This window comes from Eumetopias jubatus, unplaced genomic scaffold (genome assembly GCF_037043125.1).
Source record: "Eumetopias jubatus isolate StellerSeaLion01/CBP00866 unplaced genomic scaffold, mEumJub1_p1.0 scaffold_8, whole genome shotgun sequence".
NCBI lineage: Eukaryota > Metazoa > Chordata > Mammalia > Carnivora > Otariidae > Eumetopias > Eumetopias jubatus.
The window spans coordinates 130,719,018-130,737,471 of NW_028274814.1; the positions used below are offsets into that span (position 1 = coordinate 130,719,018).

At 50.3% G+C, this 18,454-nt stretch overlaps 1 protein-coding gene across 1 annotated transcript; it reads right to left on the bottom strand.

The window, feature by feature from the left end:
- Positions 1-2,326: 2,326 nt before the first annotated feature.
- Positions 2,327-15,799, bottom strand: LOC114197546 (apolipoprotein L3-like). Its single transcript, XM_088025740.1, has 5 exons — positions 15,573-15,799; positions 7,632-7,677; positions 7,341-7,449; positions 6,224-6,350; positions 2,327-3,191 (listed from the first exon to the last, which is right to left on the bottom strand). The coding sequence occupies exons 3-5, from the start codon at positions 7,369-7,371 to the stop codon at positions 2,327-2,329; spliced, it is 1,023 nt and encodes a 340-aa protein (XP_087881866.1). The 5' UTR covers positions 7,372-7,449; positions 7,632-7,677; positions 15,573-15,799.
- Between the last annotated feature and the right edge of the window lie 2,655 nt (positions 15,800-18,454).

Sequence of the window (18,454 nt, forward strand, 5' to 3'; positions counted from 1 at the left end):
TCTCTCCCTCCCTATGCCCCTCCAGTACCCTGCTTGTGCTCTCTCTCTCTCTCTCTCTCTCTCTCAATCTCTTAAAAAAAGGTGGGGGGGGGGCACCTGGGTGGTTTAGTTGGTCTGCCTTCAGCTCAGGCCATGATCTCAGGTCCTTCGATGTTACCAGGGTCAGATGTTCCCAGCATTTGTATTCTGACAGCAAGTCCAAACTCTGTCTTTTAAACTAATCTCATCCCTTCCTGATCCTCTGAGCAACCAGACTCCTACAATCCAGATACCTAGGGGCCTTTTAAATTCTTAGCTGCTGGATTTTTAATAATCCTACTGAGATTTTTCACTACCAGAAGGATAGTGGGGACATCATAGCGTCTGAATAATTAGGGCCAGCGTCCTCCTGGTTGGTTCAGTGATAGAACCATCAGTCCCTGGCACCAGGCGTCCTGTGGCTGAGGCCAGCACAGGGAACTCTCCACATCCCCGTGCATCGTTGATGGGGGATGGATAGTTCCCGGATCCCACGGTCTTCGATCTGAGAGGTTGGCCCCACCAAGGGCCCTCCCTGCTGGAGGATGACATTCAAAGAATGCCAGGACCAGAATTTGGGGCGGCTGATCTATTGCTCCTAGCAATACCCTATGCTAACCATCTGAAGACCTCAAACCTCACACCCTGAGTACTCTCTGCCTCCCGTGGAACACAGCAGAGGTTTTGCAGTTCATAGTTTTGGTCTCTAACGGGATAAATAAAGGATGGTGAGAAAAATAACAAGCCGTGGAGCCGAGAATCATTCCACTCACCAAAGATGAGGAAGCCTGGATACTAAGACTACTTGCTTTGAGTAGAGCCTCCAATAAACGGCTGAGGCTCCTTTCCCTCTGGTTAGATTCCTGCCTTGACCCCAGGCCTGGCGGCTGCAGCTTCCCCATGTTATCTCTTGGTCCCCAAATCCTAGCGAGTCAACATACATCTTCTCAGGCTAACATGCCCTCTGATATGTGGGGGGTTCTGGGTGAGGCTTGTTCCTTGAATCTCCCAAGGACCCCACCTCCCTCCTCAACTTCCCATAGTGCTCCCCAGGCACTGAAGAACAATAGGCATGTGGAAAGAAATCAAGGGCTGGATTCCTTAATGCCGGGCAAATCTCCGACGCCTCCTTCTCTTAAACCCCAGCGCAGAAAATCCTGGGGCATGAGCCCTGGGTGACAACTAGACCAGAAAGCTAAGTGAGGCTTTTCTCGTCTTCCTCCCCAGAATCTAATGGCTGGGCTGGTGAAGCCACAGGAGAACTATTTATCCAACCAGCCACACAACACGGATAGCTGGGAGCCCCCTCCCCACTCCCTGCAGGTACAGACCAGAAGTAGGGCAGGATGAGGGGCTGGGAAGAAGGGAAGGCAGGTGGGGTCTGGGCAAGAAAGAAGGAAGAGAAGATCACATGACTCCGTGGTGGGGAAGGGGAGGCCTTGAGGGCTTGGCAATCCACAAGGGAGGGAGGGATGAGGAAGTCTGCAGCTTTTGAGGCTTAGTCCTCCTGCCCACAAGAAAAACACAGCCATCTGTCCCGTCGATCCCGGGTTCTAGACACCGGCCGAGGAACACGCCTGTGCTCAGTCTGATGACAGATGTGCCCAAGCTTCTCCTGGGAGTCCCAGTGGGGCCTGAAAGGTGCTGAGGTCTGAGGAAAATAACCAGATGGGAGAGCAGGAGCCCAGTGAGCAAGCAGAAGGAGCAATGGAGGACTTGCTTCCTGAGATCCCAGAAGACAAGGCCATGGGCAAGGGAAGTCTGGCCTCCAGAGCCCAGGCGAGACCCTCGATGAACACAACAAAGACACGATGCATCAGTCCATATTTACTGAAGCAGTCTCTAGAGGACAAGATTGGGAAAGGCACATGGATCTGCAATACACTGTCGCCCACCCCACACCTCCAGATGATGAGGACAGTGAGACTCTTGGTCCCATGCTGGTTGATCTCCTTGACATATGGCAAGTTTCCTTGACCTGTTGCTGGCATCTGCTTTCTCTTTTCTATTCTCCCCCATCTCCACCGCCACTTTTTTTTCAAATCAGCCACTGTTCCAACACCACCTTTAGAATTTCAGAGGAGCTTCATTGGTCTCTCAGCACACACTGACCCCAAAGAGCACCAGCAACTTGTCAAATGTTCCCCCCCACCCTTCTGCCATCTCATTAACCGCTCCCTCACTGGGCTCAGCTACAGAAATGCCAAACTCCTCAACACCCCAGCCCCAAAACTTTATTCTCCCCTCTAATAAGGTACCTCTATGTCTTTCTTCCACACATGTCCCTGCTCCCTGCCCTGCTCGGGGGTCATGGAGTCAGGCCCTCCATCACACTTTCATAGAACTTGGTGAACTTCTTCAACTTTCTCTCCATCTCCCGGGCCTGCCACCTCAACTGTTCAGCTAACTCTGCCTTGGCCCCCTCTTGCAAGTGCCCTGACTCTTGCACAAGACTGAACACATCCATAGCAAGAGAGAGACCTGACAAGGACCCATGCATGACCAGGGCTCCTTTGGTCATTGTCAGAGCAGTGCCTTTAAAAGCTTTCTGGATCTGACTGGCACCTTCAGCTGAGACAGGCTTACCTCTCATGAGGAGATGGGCATTGACTATTAGCTGAGGCTTGATTTTGGCTACCTTCTTCACAGCCCGAACATTATTTGCAAGGTCTGGCAGGTCTTTAAGGCATTTACATGCTAAGGCAGAAATTTGGGGTTTGCTATAATTCAGAACCTTTGTAATTACGTCCTCTTCAATAAAGTCAGTTGATGTCAGGCAACTGGCTTCGGCTTTTGCGGACGACTCGCTTGAGTATTCCATGATGTTGGTGGCCACTTGGGTCACAGCAGATGCTGCTCCCAGCCCCGCACCAACAGCCGAGAGTGCCAGACTGGCTCCTGCTGTGAAAGGTGCCAGACCGAGACCAAGGATGGACAGGAGGCTAGATGCAGCGCCGGTGGAGCTGGCTACCATGTTGGAGATAGTGCAGTTCTTGTGAACCCTGTCAACCTTATCTGCAAGCTCGTAGAGCTTTCTTATGCGTTCCTCAAACATGAATTTCAACTTGGGAAACTCACTCAAAAACCTCTCCCGAGCCAGCTGGTCTTTGGCCTCCATATCCATGGCCCTTTCCAGCTCATTCACACCTTTATGTAGGGCATCTGCCTCCTCCCTGTAACAGTGAAGGTCAAGTGATTAAGAAAAGCTGATCTGTAAAGTGGGCTTCATTCGATCTATCCCACATAAACCACAGAATGTTTACTATAAATCAAATGCAAAAGAATTTTACAAACGTAAAGAATTTTCCTGGAATGCAATCAACATGAGCAATGCTCCCTAACACACAGTCAATCAGGAAACAAATAAGTTCGTTTCATCTTATGATGTTCTTAAGTGCTGGGTATTTGATAAAGATGGCTTCCAAGTCAAGGACAGGTTCACACAGTCAGTACTACAGTGCTTGTAGACAGGGAACTCCGTAGATGAACAAAGGGAAGTGGGGTTGGAGCAGAAAAACCTTCATTCGGAGAATCTTCGTGTGTACTGAAGGATGAACCTTACCCACAGAGAGGTCTGCCCTTTGCCCGTAGCACTGGGAATTGATCTTTAGGCCCCCACCTAGGATGTCAAGGGTCTTAGAATGATAGGACTGTCTTCCTTTGCCTGGGCCTTTGGCCACTCACTGGACAGCCTGACAAGATGAGGGGGGCTTTGGGTCATGTGCTGTCAGTTCTGACAGGAAGAGGAACTAGAAACTAACCTCCAGGGGGAGCTGAAGATGCCAAGTCAGCCATGCAGGGAGCAGGTGATTGAGCCCCATTAAAACTCTGTACTCTGAGGACGGGGTTGAAAAAGACTCTCTCCTTGACCAAACGTTATTCGGGCTCTCTGACACTCCTCTTGACTAGGCCTTGACCTTGGTCTTCTGTGCTCTGTCCTTGGCAGCCTGTCATGCCCAGTCTTAGCAAAAACCCTGTTAGGTCAGCTTAGTGAGAATCCACACACTCTTGATATCTAATCACCTCTGACATCTGATCAAATCCCACCTTTGTTGCAGAAGTCCTTGCCTGCCTTCAGGAAGAACATTATTGGGTCAGGTTAGCAAGAATCCCCCACCTTGATGTCTCCTCTTAGTGACTTCCCATGCCCTGCCCCCAGCCTGCTCCTTGGCTATAAATCCCCAGCTGTCTCCGCTGCATTCCCAGGTGAGCCCTGGGATTCCCTCTCCCCGATGACATCACTCTTGACGCCTAGGGCATGAATTAAGTCTTCTTTACGATATTAGTAAGTGTCACAATAATTGTTTACTTTCACAGTGTGAACTTCCCTGGTGGGCCATGCTCCACATCATTGTCACACACTGAGTACAGGACAGTAGGGCCTCCCAAGGACAACGAAGCTTTGCGCTGGAAACCCTCCCAGACTCTGCCCCAAGTGTCTCTCTCTTTGGCTGATGGGAACCTGTATCCTTCCCTGTATCACAGGGTGACTGAGAGTGACAGCTCTGAGTGAGCTCTGTGAGTGCTTCCAGGGCATCATCCAATCTCCGGGTGGTTTGGGGACCCCCCCCCCAATTTGCAGTTGGTGCCAAAAGTAAGGGCAATCTTAGGGATTGTGTTCTCAGACTCTGCAGTTTGGCTAACTCTGGGTACTTGGAATTTAAGAAAACAAAACCGCAGAGCGAGAAGGGACCTTAATGATCATTTTGCTTGGCACCTGCTCTCTCTCCCAAGCCCCATGTCCTCTGCTGGGGACCAGGCGCTGCCCCAACTGACTGAGAAGCAGGACACCCACCACCCTGGTTCCCCTCAGACTCTCCAGCTCACACCATGGACTCCTGACCCACCACCCAGCACCCCCTCCCACACAGGTGTCACCTGCCTAAATCACACCTTAGCTGGTGACAGCTTTGTATGCATGTACACCAAGGCCATGTGCAACTCTATGACATCTCTTAAAGATGCAAGAGACGTTGACAACCTTCTATCTGAATCACTAAGCCGGAGAAGACCTGCTTTTGGGCAAGCTGGTGCAGGAAGTACTTTCCTCTTTGGTGGGGACTTCTCAGGCTCAGAATCCCCCAAAGAGTACAGAATCGGCAGCTTCCCCCTGCGGAGCTGGAAGTTGTCACAAAGCCACACTGCCTCCTATTGGTCTGGGGCTGCTCTAGGGAGAAGAGAAGAGGCTTCCAAATGGGCGTCACGACCCCCCAGCTCCAAGGCAAGGTATGGAAGAAACAACCCCCATGGCCCCTGATGCCCAGCGGTGAGGAGATCAAAGAAGGGAGGGAAGAAATGTGCCCTCTCCCTCTCACAGGACCTCTGCTAGGTCCCTGGTCTCCTCAAGTTTTGTGCTCTAGAGCTTCACTCAGTTCCAGCCCTGCTGCCCAAGCCTACCTAGTCCTCCAACCTAGACCCCACAACCCCTTGTCCATCCTGACCACCAGCTCTGGCCCTGGTCCAAGCCTCCTGGGCCTTTGGACAGGATGACTGCCCTTGGTTCCTCACCTTTGACCCCACAATTCACACAAAGTCCTTCGCCACAATCTTATCAGATTGCATTAGTGTGTCCATTGAACAAATGACAAACCTGAGACTCCAAGACATCCAGAGCCAGAGAGCCCCAAGGCTGGGCAGAGATAGAGTCAGGATCCAACCCAGCTTGGTCCAATTCCACTCTAGCCTCTCTGCCTCATGGGTCAGCAGGATCCTGCATGTTCATGTAACTCCTTAGATGGGAGGGAAGACTCTAGTCCGAATCCCCAGGGGCACAGACTGAGGTGTCAGTGTTCTTCTGACTTGTCCCAGAAGAAGTCCTGCTTGGCCCTCATCTCTAGGAAGAAGACCCTTGGCCCCTGTCTCTTCTCGGCAATCTTCTAAGAAGTTTACATTAATTGAGACCCTACTATGTGTCAGTCACTATGCTAAGCACTTTACATGCATTATCTTCATTTTCTCATGACAAAATTGAACAGATGAAGAGACCAAGGCAGAGACTGGTCTGCTTTAGGTTAAGGCCCAAGGTCACATAACCTGCCCTCTGCATGTCTTGCCTCTTCTCAATCCGAGGCCATTCACTGCCAGTGAATGTCATGGAAGACATATTCCTCACGGATTGTTGAGAAGGAACATACTGAACCCCAACCCCATGATCCTGCCTGGAAGACACCTGGGTGACCATCCTGGGGCATCCCAGAGGAGTTACCTGGACAATGTGGCCTCAGCTATGAATCCCTTCCAGGCTTCATGGTCACTCAGCAGGTTGTGCAGTATGTTTAGGCTCACTGTGTTCTGGGAATACACAATGGCATCATCGAGAAAAATTCTGTTCTCTAGATGGAAAGAAAAAAATGAAGGGTTGTTTAGTTTTCTCTTTTTCCTGCTTCACTAAGGGGTAGAGGAAATGAGGGCTTAGCTTGAGGGAACCCACATTGCTAAGTCTGTGTATTTACGGATTGCTGGGGGGCGGAGAAATACTGAGAGCATAGGCAGGGTTATTGAGAACAATAGAATCAATTCCTGCCCCGCTTTCATGTCTCATAAGCAGGTGCTTATACTTGGGACATAGGACAAATGCCCTAACAGCCGTAGGGAGCCGGGAGATGCTGGGGGAAGGGAGGATTCCACTTGGAACTAAGAGGTTCCAGGCAAAGGGGAGAGCAACAAAATTTAGGGAGGATATACTGTGTAGCAGACCCTGGCCCAAACCACATAAACACATTATATTTGATCCTCATAACCACATAGGGAAATATTCTCATTTTACAGGTAAGGTTAGGTAAGGCACTCCAGGTCACACAGGTGGGAGGTGGCAAAGGCCAGACTGGGGTCCAGGTCAGTGGCCCACTGACCATCACAGAGCAGTCAGGCTGGCAACAGGGTGAGACCTGGAGGGAACAGCCTCTGCTGTGAAGCCCCACAGTCATCCTTAGCCATGCTGGAGGCTTGGACAGGGCAAGAGGGCAGGAGAAGCCTCCAAGGTTGCTGGTCTACCTCCTCCCCCTGCCCTGCCTCAGGACCCCTCTCTTCCCTCCTTTCCCCTCTGCTGTCCCCCACCTCCCAGTGGGCTCTCCTGGCCTCACTTCTGGGTCATTTGATGGATTTGATGGGCGGCAGGGGGAGGGAGGAAGTGAGCATCTCAACCATGACCCTGAGGAGACAGGAGGGAGGTGTCCCCTACAGACCCCTGGGCTGGGGACTCCCTTTGACCCCCGCTTAGGGGCTCAAGGAAGCTCTTCAAGGGACTGATTCCTCTTAGGATAACTCAGCTGGAGGCATCCCCACAATTCCAGGAATCATCCAGAGAAGTGGAGGTTGACTACCTGGGCAGAGCTCACGGGCTCCTGAGGCCATGGTGCCAGCAGTGGGATCTGAGCGTTTTCGCAACAGCTCGCCTCTGCGTCCCGGCTAGAAGGCGGGGTTGCTTCACCCCTGGGGGAGAGAGAACAAATCGTGGGGTCAAATGGGAGCCAGCTGTGGCAGCAGGAAGCGGCGAGGGGCCAGGTCTCTGGTGGTTCCCTCCAGGATGGCTACCAATGCCAAAGTAGACTTTCCCTGACGTGTTTGTCTGTCCACTGACTTCTGCCGGCCGCTATTTAAGGGAAGTTACTCACCTCACTCCAGCTCACTCCCAAGCCAAGTCGGGGTCCTGTCGTCCTGCTGGGCCACAAGAAGAAGATAATCAGTCAGGGAGACTGCCATCTGAGAAGTTATAGGAGCAATAAAACCAAACACAGAAGAAAACATGGGAAGAAGTGTCCTGGAAGTTTGGGAGGTCAGAAACACGTGTGTTTGCTAATTGATAAGAGCTAATATTGATCAAGTACCTATGACAGGCAGGGCTCCTTGTGTGTTCCCTCACTGAATAGCCACACACACTCCATGAGGTCGGTGCTCTTGTGGCTCCCACGTTAAGGTGGAGGAAACCACCACCTGATCTTAGGTTAGCCCAAGTTTTCACAATAGTGCTAGAGCCTGGACGTGAACCCGGGTGTCTCTGATCCAAAGTCCATGTTTGTGATGACTGTGCTCTACTCCCTTTAACATACATAAACATTTATTTATGTACAGCTGACCTTTGAACAACACAGGGGTTAGGGGTGATGACCCCCAATCCCCGTGCAGTCAGATTCATGCATAACTTCTGACTTCCCCAAAACTTAACTACTAAGAGCCTCCTCTTGACCAGAAGCTTTACCGATAATATAAACAGCGGATCAACACATAGTTTGTATGTTATATGTATTATGTACTATATTCTTGCAACAGAGTAAGCTAGAGAAAAGAAAATGTTGTTAAGAAAATCATAAGGAAGGGGCGCCTGGGTGGCTCACTCATTTAAGCATCTGCCTTCAGCTCAGGTCATGATCCTAGGATCCTGGGATGGAGACGCTACAACCGGCTCCCTCCTTAGTGGGGAGTCTGCTTCTCCCTCTCCCTGTGCCCGTCCCCCCCCCCCCCGCACGTATGTTCTCTCTCTCTCTGTCAGATAAATAAATTAAATTTAAAAAAAGAAAGAAAGCCGTAAGGAAGAGAAAGTACATTTAAAGTACTACACATATATTTGATGAAAAAAATCTGCATAAAAGTAGAACTCTGTTGATCAAACCTGTGTTGTTCAAGGGTCAACTGTCTATGTGTTTATTTGTAAATGACTCTTCTCATTCCTCAACGATGTCTTGCATCGTGAACGGTCTTTGTCTGGATCAATTTCCTGGTGCCACGGCTTCCCAAAGCCTGTGTCCTCCTTGCTTCTGCAAGATTCTTCATCGCACAGGGCCTGGGGTCCTGCTAGGTCCTGGCACAATGCCTACAGCCCCACTGTGCATTGTCAAGCCTTCCTGATAATGCGCCGTCTTCTCTGCTGTCCTCCCCCGACTTTGTACCTTAGACTGCTTCTAATTCTTTATCGAAATGATAGAGCAAAGGACAATCTCCTTGTATAAAACTTTGCATTTTGCATTTGAGATTGTTTCCTTAAGACATTTCTACAAGCAGGAGGACTGGGTCAGCAGGTATCAACATGTACAAAGTTTTTCATACCTAGAGCCACACTGTTACGAAAAAAATCATACCAATTCACATTCACATTCACGGTAGATGAGGGGTGTCCACCGTTCCATTCTGACCAGCTCTTCGTAAACTTTTTTAAAAAACAGACCCTTATAGAGAGAGAATTTATTTTAGTTCTGTTATTATCTTACCTTGGGAGATGAGGAAAGACAGCAAATGTTGACTACGTTTAAACCTTATCTCTTTGAAAGATTTTACTTATTTATTATTTGAGAGAGAGAGAGAGAGATTGAGAGATCAAGTGGGAGGAGGGGCAGAGGGAGAAGCACACTCCCCGCGGAGCAACGAGCCTGATGCGGGGCTCGATCCCAGGACCCCATGATCATGACCTGAGCCGAAGGCACACTTAACCAACTGAGCCACCCACGTACCCTAAGCATTATTTTTTTTAAGTTTATTTATTTTTCTTAGTAATCTCTACACCCAATTTGAGACTCGAACTCACAACCCCAAGGTCAAAAGTCCCATTCTTTTCAGAATAAGCCAGCGAGGTGCCCCTAGGCACTATTTGAAGAAGGCAAAAGAGCATTTATCAACTACCCCTCCTGAGACCTGACTGAAATGATAGTAAAGGTACTTATAGGTATAAAAGTAACTAATGATGAGAGTGACTCACATTTGTGCCCTCTACTCTGCACTGGTAATTAATCGCTCTAAGACTTTACAAATAATAACCTGTCTTCTTCAATAACCATTGAGTAGTGTGTGCATCATTCGCATCCCTGTTTACAGACAAGGAAACGAAAGCACAGACTAGGTGACTTGCCCAGAGTCAGAAATCTAGTAAGTGGTAGGCTGGGTTCAAGGGTTCAAGGTCCTGCCTGCTGGACTCAAGAACCCACACACTGCCTCCCCTCCTTCTGCTGTCGATAAGAAAGGAGAACGGGGCCAACAGGAGTCCAGAGGCTTAGACAAATGTTTGAATGCAGATTGGATGCAGAACTGATAGCTGAATAAACAAGAGGAGAGGGAGCTGCCATCAGAAAAACAAAGAGAGAACAAGGCAATGGGCAAGAAGAATGGCCGGCTAGGCAGACCTCTGGAGAAGACTGAAGATGAGAGGGAGGTGGAGAGGGGAAGCAGGAATAAGGTTACCAACCCCACACCCAATCCTATATTCACAGCAGCCTAAGTCTACACCAGAAGGGGAAAAATCAGAAATGAAACACTCCAGAAAAAAATACCTGTCTTCTGACATCTAGGGGGTCCTCATCCAATCACTCTACAGGGAAGCCTGCCAATCAACTTACCTGTCTGCAACTGTGAATGGGCAATCTAGGATCAGATATACAAGAAAGATGACCAGATGGAAAGGGTGGCTAAGATAAATAAAAAATGACTCCAGAAGGGGCACCTGGCTGGCTCAGTTGGTAGAGCATGCAACTCTTGATCTCAAGAGTTCATGCCCCACACTGGGCATAGAGCTTACTTTAAAACAATAATAACAAAAATAACTGGACTTAATAAACCTTCAAAACAATGACACCAGAAGAAACACGTAATTTTTTTAATTATTTATTGTTCTGTTACTCACCATACATTACATCATTAGTTCTTGACGTAGTGTTCCATGATTCACTGTTTGTGCATAACACCCAGTGCTCACCACAGAATGTGCCCTCTTTAATACCCATCACCAGGCTAACCCATCCCCCCATCCCCCTTCCCTCTAGAACCCTCAGTTTGTTTCTCAGAGTCCAACGTCTCTCCTGGTTCGTCTCCCCCTCCGACTTACTCCCCTTCATTCTTCCCCTCCTGCTATCTTCTTCATTTTCTTTTTTCTTAACATATGTTGCATTATTTGTTTCAGAGGTACAGGTCTGTGATTGCACAGTCTCGCACAATTCACAGCGCTCACCATAGCACATACCCTCCCCAGTGTCTACCACCCAGCCACCCCATCCCTCCCAGCCCCAGCCACTCAGCAACACTCAGTTAGAAACACGTAATTTTGACTATAAGAATAATTTTTTAAACCTTGAACCAATGTCCTCAGGGAGGTTAGAAAGCTGTTTTCTTCATAAAATGAGAACGGGATGCACCGAAAAGGGAAAAAAGTAATGGGACAAAAAAGAGATCTTGGGAATTAAAAAGAAGTCTCGGGAAAGGTTGGAAAAGTCAACGAAAACGTCCAGAAAATAAAACAAAAAGGTGACAGAAAAATGAAACTGAGGAATGACAAGTTACCAAGGCTATCAATTCTTAGAAAATTACTTTAGAAAGAGCTGTAGAAAAGAAAAAAAAAAATAGTTTGCGTGTCTATGGGGTGAGGTGGAGGATAATAACCAAGAAACCAAGAGACAGAAAGCTGAGGTCCAGGAGACAGGAAAATTAACATAGACAGAAAGGAATCCAAGGAATACAGCTGGGCATACGGAAGGCCGAGAGAGCAACCAGCCCAGGATAGAATAAGAAGTGAAGAGTTTTATGGGCAAAGGGGACTTGACATAATACTTATATAATGCACAGTTCGAAAGAAATTGAGGAAATGTTGAAGGCAGCCTGGCAAGGGGTAAAAACATAGGCAATTAGAAAATCAGAATAAACTAAAGCTGTACAAGAAAACATGTGCATCTGTATTTCACAAGTTAGCTCTACAGTAAAGAAAACTGAAAACATCACACATGTAAGCATTCTTGTGTCATTTTTCACTTCTAGAACGAAAGAGACCATTTAAATATGAGGACTAAATGTACTTGTTGCCATAGTAAATTAAAGTACAATGATAGAAGTTAGAGGTGAAGCACTGAAGAGAGGAGGAGGATTAACATCCTTATTTCACAAAGCGGGGAGTCCAAAAATACTGGCTGCCATGGAGAGGCTAAGAAATGAAGATGGAAGAAAAAAAGAAAAAAGAAACAAAGGTGTAAGTAAATTGCTTACGACTAGAAAGGTTTCTAACCGAGGACATAAAATCAGTGATAGAATGGTATTAGGAGAAACTGGGGAGGTATGTAAGAAAAAGTATATAAACAAGTGAAATCATTATCTGTCCTGGTAAGAAATAAATAGCTCATAAAACAATTTAAAAATTGAGGGACTGAAACTAACTATTGTGGTTGAGACTACCTGCTTTGCACCAGGCACCGTTCTAAGCGCTTTGCAGGCATTAACTCATATATCTCAGCATGACTCTGTAAGAAAAGGAACTGAAGCTCAGAAAGGTTAAGTAATTTACCCAAAGCACCCAGCTAGTGCCAGAGCCAGAATTCAAATCCAGACTCCCTGTCTCCAGAGCCTACACTTTCACCTATTCTGTCTCCCGGTGTAAGAGTATCATTTAAAGGTATTGATTAACCACCTAAAGAAAAAGCAACAAATTATAAGTGATCGCTTTTAATTGGGAAAGTGGGTGAGCAGAGCCCTCGGTACTATTGATTTGTTTTAACCATATGCACTTATTACTTTGATTTTTTTTTTTTTAATTTTAAGAAAGCAGAAGTGGTATAGCAGTGAGTAACAGCTAACCGCAATAATGGGTTGGTTTCTGGCACTACCACTGTACAGATGATGGGAGCAGTTGGACCAAGTGCCCCTAAGAAATAAGCCTGACTCCTGATGTGACAATCGTCATCGTGGGAGAAACCTCGGTGGCTGATGAAAGTAAGTTGTCTAAGAAAAGTGGCATGATAACGTAGGTTAAACTCGGGTAATCAGAGTGAACTCCACCCTTCCACAGATAAATGTTCTAGCAGTGCCTCGCCCACTCACACAGGCACCCATGGGTTTTTCTCCACTCAAAGGTAGCAAGACTCCTTGGAGGGAAGCTGAATTCCACGGGCCTTCAATATCCCCTCGTCCAGAAGGAAAGGATGCTTCGGGCATGTTCAGAGCAGGGCTCAATAGGGGCACCCACTGGTAATCCTACCAAATTACATAGAATAATGATAATTGATAAGGATTATTAGGATCATGTTTAATTGGGTCAGGCTGAGTCTGTGAAAGGCCATGAGTTCCTAATAATGTCCAAAGGAGAAGAGCTGAGACAAAGTATATAAAAAAGGGAGATATAAAGGTGTAAAGTTGTAAATCAGAAAGGAGTTGGTAAAATGGGGATCGTTTAATTGTTAATTAATCCTAATAAGAAGGGGAGTCTTTTTTTAAATAAAGATTTTGTTTATTTATTTGAGAGAGACAGAGAAAGCGAGAGCATGAACATGGGGGGGAGCGGGGTTGGAGAGTGGCAGGCAGAGGGAGAGGGAGAAGCAGAGTTCCCACTGAGCAGGGAGCCCCACGCAGCCAAATGACACCATGAAGCAAAGGACCAAGAGCAAACGCAGAGGGCGCCTGGGTGGCTCAGTCGTTAAGCGTCTGCCTTCGGCTCGGGTCATGATCCCAGGGTCCTGGGATCGAGCCCCACATCGGGCTCCCTGCTCGGCGGAAAGCCTGCTTCTCCCTCTCCTGCTCCCCCTGCTTGTGTTCCTGCTCTCGCTGTCTCTCTCTCTAGGTCAAATAAATAAATAAAATCTTTAAAAAAAAAAAAAAAAAAAGAGCAAGGGCAGAGAGCAGGAGGAGCGAGCGGGCAGAAAGAGCCGAACGCTGGATGACGCCAAACCTTTGCAGATGTGTCTGCACTCCGGGTCCCATCCCTCCCGTCCTCTGCCATTCTTGGCCCGGCCCTGACCCTCGTGTTGGGCCTCAGCTGGGTGTGATGCTGGACAATGCTCCCTCCTGCCTGATTAGTACCCGCGGTGTCCCTGGCTAGCCTGCAGATTCGTCAGTTCCCAGCAAGGCTGTCAGGAGGAGGAGGGGAGCCAGCCCCTGCCCACCTGCATGGCCCACACGGGACACGGAGCCCTCCCATCCCCACCGGCTCTGTCTATGCTCTCCAGAGGCAGCCGGACACGGATTCGCACCAGAGCATCTCCCTGCAAGCGACTGCATGCATGCTCCTCGGACAGGGAGGAAAGGGGAGCCTAAGACAGGATCAGGTTCACACTCCTCAGCCTGGCCTCCACCCCGGGCTCCCTAAAGCTCCCGCTCCTATCTTCGTCACTCCTCCCGCCCGGCCTCCGTGTCGCCTTGGTCATCAAGGACCCCTCACTTCCCTGCTTCTTTTACTTTTTCTTTTTTAATTTGTATTTTATAGGCTCCACTCCCCACGTGGACCTTGAACTCACATAGGGCCCTGAGATCCAGAGTCACAGGCTCTACCTACTAAGCCAGCCCGGCGCCCCTCCTTGCTTCTGATCCCACCTCAGCCTCCAGGCCTTTGCTTGGCTGCTCCGTCCCCCCGGAATGCCTTTCCCCACCTCCCTCACCTTGTACAAGTTTACCTGTCTGCCTCCCCTGCAGGCTGCCCAACCCCTGCCTCCCCTGCAGGCTGCCCCAACTGACTCCCCGGGCTCCCCTTGAACGTGCACTGTCCTGACTGCAGTCCTCTGTGTGCTCTCCTCTGCTGGACTCTGAGCACTGGCGGGGGCCTGTCTACTCCCTCCCGCACCTCCTGTTCCAGGGCCTGCCGGGGTACCCGCTGCGCCTGCTCTCCAGCCCGCAGCCGGGCTCCGACCCGAGGGGGGACAGCACAGCACCCCCAGCTTCACTCACCCGTGAGCAATTCCCCTTGTTTTCTTGTCTGTCTTGATGAGAAGCTCGTGCTGGCCGAGAACAAGTCAGACTATGCCTCAGATTTCACATGAATTACCCTCCTGATTTAATGTGCTTTGGACAATTCTATCAGATTTCTGGGAGTTTCCATGTATTTCCTCATGTCTCCATACTCCAGCCATAATATTTTTTATATGAGGAGAAAGAGGAAGGGGAAATTGCAGGAAACCTGGTCCTGGTACCTGAGCCTTAGTGGGACTTTCCAAAGCCTCCCCTCCCCCAGGGTGGCCAGGCCAGGTGTGGATGTCTGGCCCAGCTCCTTCCACCCTCACCCAACTTTTGTTCGCTAACGGCTGCCAGGAACTTTGGGGAGAAGGGTGGGGGTCATTTCCTTAGTGCACCACAGGCTCCTTTGAAGCTGTAAGAAAAGCTGGGTTTCTATGGATTGTAGCCAGCACCTGTTAAAGATGTCTTGAGAAGGAGGAGAAAAACAGGAGGAGGAAGGGGGGAGGAGGAGGAGTAGAGAGGGGGAAGGGGAGAAGGAAAAATCAAAAGGCTTGTACAAAGTCAATCTATCAATCAATAAATCCCAACAGGACCTAAATGTAAGCTAGAAAGAAAAAGCTGCAAATACCCTGGAAAAAATATTTTTAAAAATAATGTTGAGTTGGAGAAACTTTTTAAGCACGATGCAAATCCCAGACGCCATAAAAGGAAAGTTTCAGTTATCTGACCTCTTAAACATTAAAAATTGCAAAGGACACAGTGAACAAAGTCAGACTACCGTCAGAGACCAGGAGGCAGTACCCTCCATACTTAGAGCAGATGAAAGCTGAGCACCCAGGAAACATGACAGAGCCTATGAATCAACATGAAAAGACTGAAGCCAAGTTCTTAAGAGATGTGAACAAAGAATCCCCAGGGAAGGGACTCACCCAGAGTCAGGCAATCCTTGGAGGGCGCAGGCAGGGCCGAAGGGAACACGAGGCCTTGCGATGCAGGTGTGTGGGGAGAAATGTGACTTTAACAATCCAAAGCCTTCTAGGTTTGCCTCTGCCAGAATAAACACACTGATCTAAGCTCACGCCCTTTTTGTTGTCCCCAGGAGTCTACAGTTTTGTGTTTTCAGATTCAAAGCCTGGACCACGCTACAGTGCGGCCCTTCTCCCCCTGCCCACCCCCCCCACGGCCACGACCCTTCTACCCTTCTCTTCTTCCTGCTGCAGGCACACAGGCCTCTTCACTAGGAAGTGGGTGGAACGCAGGGCCCCAGCAAAGCCCAGACATGTCTCTGCTCTTTCTCCAGGTCACGGTCACGGTCTCTTCCTGTCAGGCCCTTAGTTTCCCTGCAGGACCTGGCACTGAGCAGACACTCAGACACACTGTGGGCAACACAAACCTGAGTCCTTGTATCTCAAAAGACAATGTGAGCCTTTGCATCTCAACAGAAACCCCTTGCTGGTCAGCCTGGCAGCCTCACCCTGGGGCACCCAGAGGCTCTGACTCACCTGCCCTCTTCCCCTGCTCTGCTTCCTCCCAATTTCCCCAGGGATGAGCACACCAACATCCGCCTTCCTTCTGGGGTAGCCTGCTCAGGTGCAGGCAGTCTGGAAACCGGGCTGGGCAGTGCCTCCCTCTCTTTCCACAGTGTTGGGGCACAGGGGGAGGGGGGAAGCAGTCAGACAAACCTGGGTTCAAATCCAGACTATGCCCCTGCTTAGCATGGGACCTGGGGCTGGAGCTTCGGGTTCACCCTCATCTATAAAATCGAGACAACACAGGATCCTTTCCTTAAAGAGCTGTTCGAGTAGATGGGCAGGGGCTCCCACCCTCCGAGCTTACCCAGAGATCTTCCTCTGAGCAGAAGCACATTCAGTGGGTCTTAGCTGTGAGGACCTGGCTACGGATCTCTGCAGTAACTACACCTCAGGCCCAAATATGTCTGGGACTTGAGAGGGAAACTGAAAGTGTCCACTTCCAAGCAGCCTGTGATGAAGCAACACACCCCGGCTGTTCCTAGCGTCCTACCCACCCTCGGCTGTCCTGACTCCCTCAAAGGACAACCCCACACCTGACCTTCCAGGTCCTTCTCTGATCAGCCCTTCCTGCCACTGACAGACTGTGGGACTCTCAGCAAAGGACTCTCCCTGCAGAACCCGTTTGGGCTTCTTCCCAGCCCCCTCTTCTCTGTCCCTCCCACCGCACTGCCCAGCATGTCTGCCTTAAATCCCCTGCTCGGGTCACCGTGCCCGTGTCTTCCCCCCACCCCTTTGGATCTAATCAGGTCTCTCTAGCCTTGTCCCTGATGTCAGGACAGCCCCAGGAGGCCCGCGCTTGGTGGCCCAGTGCTATTTGCAAGGATGCAGACGTTTGCGGGAGAGGGCTCAGGAAACACTGCTGTTTTCTACCCCGCTTGTTTCCGCTTGACGACAGATCTCTTTCTCGTTAAACGAGGACTTTTCCAGGAAGGCTAGCGTCAGGAAACAGCAAATGGAAACAGCCAGCGAGGCCTCCCTCCCGCGTGGGCCCCCGAGCAGAGCAGCCGCCGTGGACAGAGCTGAGTGTGCGCCAGGCGCCGTGCGGGCCCGTCCACGTTCCCGCGGCGGCTCTAGGAGACAGCGGCCCCCTGCACCGATAGAGACGCCGCGGGGAAAGGGTCCCACGGCTTCTGAGATGTGCAGCCGCTGGACGGCTGTGCCCTTTGCCCCTGCGACCACGGAAGCCAACCTGACCCTTCCGTCCGGGCAAATGTCCCCGGGGCATCGAGGCTCCTCCCCCAGCCTGTGAGGGAGGGACAGAGTGATGGAATGATGACATAAGAATCGCCCCCATGGTTTGTGATGATCACCCTGTGGGTGGGCCGGGAGCTCGGGCTGAATTTGCAGATGGGGAAAGCCAGGTGAGGGGACAGGTGGTGGCTTTGGGAAGGAGCCGAAACCCAAGGCCACGTTGACATTATGCCCTCTGACACTTGCTTGAAGTACTGTTTTGTCCACCTCTCCTTCTTTGGTTACTTCTCGGTCATTTTTTCGGTAACCGTAACCTCCCTTCCTCCGGATTCTTCTCCCTTTCCCTAGCACGCCCTTGGCGTGACACCCGATGAAACCTCTGTGAGATGCAGAACGCGATGCAATGTCCGGAGGACCTGCGGCCCGATGGTCTCACGCCCGTGCAGAAATGGCCTCCGGACATCGACGGGCTCCAGGAACACGGCCCCGCGGTGGAGCGACCAGGCTGGGGCTGCAGACACGTCAGGTGAGGATTAGGCATCGTTGGACTGCAGGGACAAGTGCCGAGTCCACCCCACTGGGGGACGCTAAAGAGCCAGTGACTATAAAATACGGCTCCACTTGACCCCCAAGGATCCCAAGAAAAGTCACCCGGGATGACTACAGCTCCAGAGTCGGGGGTCTTGGCAAAATCTTTGGTCAATAAGCCATCTCAGCCCACTGGGAAGGCAACCCCACCTCAGTGGGAGAGTCAGCCTCACGTTGCTGAGGGACGAAGGAGTCTGGCAGACGCCTCAGCATCATCAGGCGGAGGCTGGGAGAGTCAGCAGATGGGGGCACGCAACCAGCACCCCCACCCAGTCTCTCCATCCCATGGGGACGCGGGCTTGGCTCACATGCTGGACCTTATGACTTGTGTTTCAGAGCAGGGACCCCACCTCCTGGGTCTCCCTTTGTCTAGGGACAGTGGGGGGGTGGGGCTGGGAACCGGACATAGGATAGTGGGGACTTCTGAAGTCATCAGAGTGGCTGGCGGAGACAGACATCTAAGGGGATTGCATCCATGCTGACGGGGTCTGGTCCCTTGT